General features: G+C 38.8%; 2 protein-coding genes across 2 annotated transcripts in view; both read right to left on the bottom strand.

The window, feature by feature from the left end:
* The window catches only part of LOC107747364 (DET1- and DDB1-associated protein 1), a 3,669-nt gene extending 1,606 nt beyond the window's left edge, over nucleotides 1–2,063 (bottom strand). Inside the window, exons 1-4 of the mRNA XM_016561835.1 lie at nucleotides 1,837–2,063; nucleotides 726–806; nucleotides 527–578; nucleotides 359–420 (exon numbers count right to left, since the gene is read on the bottom strand). Coding sequence (XP_016417321.1) covers nucleotides 359–420; nucleotides 527–578; nucleotides 726–806; nucleotides 1,837–1,845 — 204 coding nt within the window. The 5' untranslated portion in view covers nucleotides 1,846–2,063. The remainder of the gene's footprint in view (nucleotides 1–358; nucleotides 421–526; nucleotides 579–725; nucleotides 807–1,836) is intronic.
* Nucleotides 1–3,303, bottom strand: part of LOC107747334 (protein ABHD8-like) — a 14,603-nt gene that overhangs the window by 7,651 nt on the left and 3,649 nt on the right. The window lies entirely within an intron of this gene.

Genomic DNA, 3,303 nt, shown 5'->3' with positions numbered 1-3,303 from the left:
TATTTTTTTTTTTTTTTGATTTTGGACCCTTTTAACATGAAATAAAGCACTTATTCAGTACCTGAGATTATCAGTGCTATAGTTTATATGCTACTGTTCCAGCCGTGACGTTGCATAAATAGAAACCATTTCTAAAATTGAATCAGCTGCGGTGGCTGGTTAGGACAAAAACTCTAACGAACATAGAAAAGATACATCATGTTTTGCATTTGGTTAGGACACAGCGTACATTCAATTACACATAAGGGGAGACCTTTAATATTCTGACAAGGTATTTTCTTTGAGTTTTTATGTTATGAGTCGATTTATCCATCAACATGCGGTTGCTCTGTCAAATTAGAGCTTGAAGAACACTTGCCTTTTTGTCCCACTGTTGATGAAGATAACGCAGAAGGATGTTTGTCTTCTCTGTGACGATGACTGTGAGGAGAGAGAAAACCTCTAAAAATCTGCGTTTTGCGAGAATCATTCAGTTGAATTTTTATTGTGTAATACAGGTCTACATTTGTACAACACAAGCACTCACTCTGTTCGGAGGGATACTCTCGTGTAGGCAGATATACTGATGGCCTTCTGTTCTGAAAGACAGAAAAAAAATGGACTGTTAATGATTTGAACAAAACCTGACACTATAATTCACAACCGCGGGGTGAAAACGCTCAGTGAATATTCAGAAAGATGATGTTAACGGCTCACAAAGAGCACCGTAAAACAGCAAACCTTACCGATGCTTTACATACAGAGTCGGCGTGAAATCTGCTGAAGTTTGTCTTGTTATACACAGGTAGACCTTTCAGGAAATCTGCCTTCAAAACATTCAGAGACAAAAAAAGAGGTTAAAATCAAACGCTTGCTCGGAATATACCAGAAGTGTTAAATTAACATGATTGATATTAAACAGGTCTTCGTCTAGAGAGAAAAGACACATTTTTCTTGGTGTTCACTTATCCCTGAATTTAGTAAGAACGATTGTTGATTCAGTGAATGATTCAGTGAACATAAATGGTCTTTTACAAAAATACTGTAGCCTCCTTTTAATCTCTAGAGATCTACTGACAGTTTACATACAGCTTACCATCCCAGAAAAATATCAATTGCTCATAACTGACCATAAAATCAATCTGCCAATGATCTGACAGATTTAAAGCAGTCAGACAGAAAGCATGACGCATTTAGCTAGCAATCAATGACAGGATCATAAATGCACATCTAAATAATAAATCTCAAGAAATGCATCTCATTTGCAAGTATGCTGAGAGAGTAAACTCAAATGCAGATGGAGGATGATGCATGTCAACCTTTGGGCGTTGCCAGTCTAGTCCACTAGATGTGTAAAGGACATAAGCTTCAACTTTATTCATTTAAGTTTTCAAATCGTATTTAATCATAATAACACTAGTGAAATAAACATATCCAGGTCGTGACTGTTGAACAAAAGCTTTGGCAAGTCTCGCTCGCGCTTCTCAGCATGCTAACACACGCTAACACATTAGCATACAAAAATGACATGTGTGAGGAGATTTAAAGATCACTCAAACACCAAATCATCTGGTAACCATGAACAAACGTTTTACAACCGGATTCAAACACGCTACCATGTTTATTTCAGGCTGTTGCGGTAATAAAAGTGTATATGTACAATCCATGAGTGTCTGAAGCGGCCTAGCATGCTAACTCAGTCACCAAAGCAGCTTGTCAGCTGAAAGCGACTCAAATCTCATCGATACAGTTCAGACTTCAGTATTTTAGATGATATTTCAACGCCCAGTCCTTTGAAGCTGTGGTTACTCAGCTGTGACGTGAAAATAAGATGAAGTTTTGAGTGCAGGAACTTACTTTGTCCATAGTGAAGTCAGTTCAGTCCTGTAGGTGTGTGTTTGTGTTCAGACAGGCCTGAACACTGACAGAAATCAGAGATTTGAAGCCGGTAACACTCACTCACTCACTCGTACTACTGAATACGAAACTAAAACACAGAAATACGCGTGAACACAAATATGCAACAGCTACACTCCACAGTACTGACTCTGCTAATGTTACAGCTCACAGATACCGACTGACAAGCGTCTGAGATATTACTGCAGTTATTCTGACCTTTACTTGATCAAAATCAGTCAAGATTTGACAGCAGAAAGACTCGAGCTGAAGCTGGACGTTTCTACAATTACACTAACAGAGCTTTGACTGCAACTCTAAACTATCAATCAGAGACAGAAGACATGAGCAGATTGTGTGTGAAACAGGTTTAACAGCAAAGTTTGATCATGTTGAAGTCTTAGAAATGTGAGTGTCAAATATGATACAGTAGGTTTCATAGGGTTAAAAGTCACACAGGTTTAGCGCAACAGTAGCCGATGACAGAATGATCATGTTTTAGTGCTGTTTCTCTATAACAAGCCACAATCTTCAGGAGAGATGCAGTACAGTGGAGCTGCACAGAAAGCAAGATGGAGACAGATAAAACGACAGAGAGAGAGAGGTGACTTTGAGAAGCTGGACTCAGTCTCCTGGCAAGCGTCTCTCTCTCTCTCTCTCTCTCTCTCTCTCTCTCTCTGTGTGTGTGCTGTAATTTTCAGTCATGCGTGGTGTGTATAGTACCAAATCACGTCTTTACAAAGTCTTTACCATGGTAACCGTAATGTCCTTCAAAATACAGTAGCCATGGTTGTTGCTATAAAATCTATAAAAAGAACCTGGCATTAAACACAGCTGTTCAAGCCAATCAGGGTTATTACAGTAATCTGAAACTAAAACTAAACCCATAAAAATACGTTTTTATTACATGAAATAAAATAGAATATTAAAAAAAAAAAATTAATTTCAGATTAACGTCAACATTTCTCATTTTCATTTAGCCTAGTTTAAAGGGGTCATATGGTGCGATTTAAATTTTTTTCCTTTCTCTTTGGAGTGTTACAAGCTCTTGGTGCATAAAGAAGATCTGTAAAGTTGCAAAAGACTAAAGTTTCAAATCCAAAGAGATATTCTTTATAAAAGTTCAGAGTCAACCACGCCTACCTAAAACGGCTCGTTCTAACACGCCCCCACATACCTACGTCACGATCTGGGAAGATTTGCATAACACCGCCCAAATGTTCACGCAAAGAAAAAAGGCGTAACTTTTATTCTCGCTGTAGTATTGTTTTTGCCGCCGCTGCCAGGTCATGAAGGCGCTGTGTGTTTTGTTGTGAAAGCGAAACTACTTTGTTTGGCCTTCCAAAAGAGGACCATATCTGCTTCATCATGCCTGGAGCTGATCCGTGCTGGCCGCTGAGGAAATACATCAACTTCGTGCTGTGGATC

The sequence above is a fragment of the Sinocyclocheilus rhinocerous genome, unplaced genomic scaffold (assembly GCF_001515625.1).
Source record: "Sinocyclocheilus rhinocerous isolate Xijiao unplaced genomic scaffold, SAMN03320098_v1.1 scaffold671, whole genome shotgun sequence".
Lineage (NCBI taxonomy): Eukaryota > Metazoa > Chordata > Actinopteri > Cypriniformes > Cyprinidae > Sinocyclocheilus > Sinocyclocheilus rhinocerous.
The sequence above is the reverse complement of the archived record's forward strand: the minus strand, read 5'-3'. Positions and strand labels throughout refer to the sequence as shown.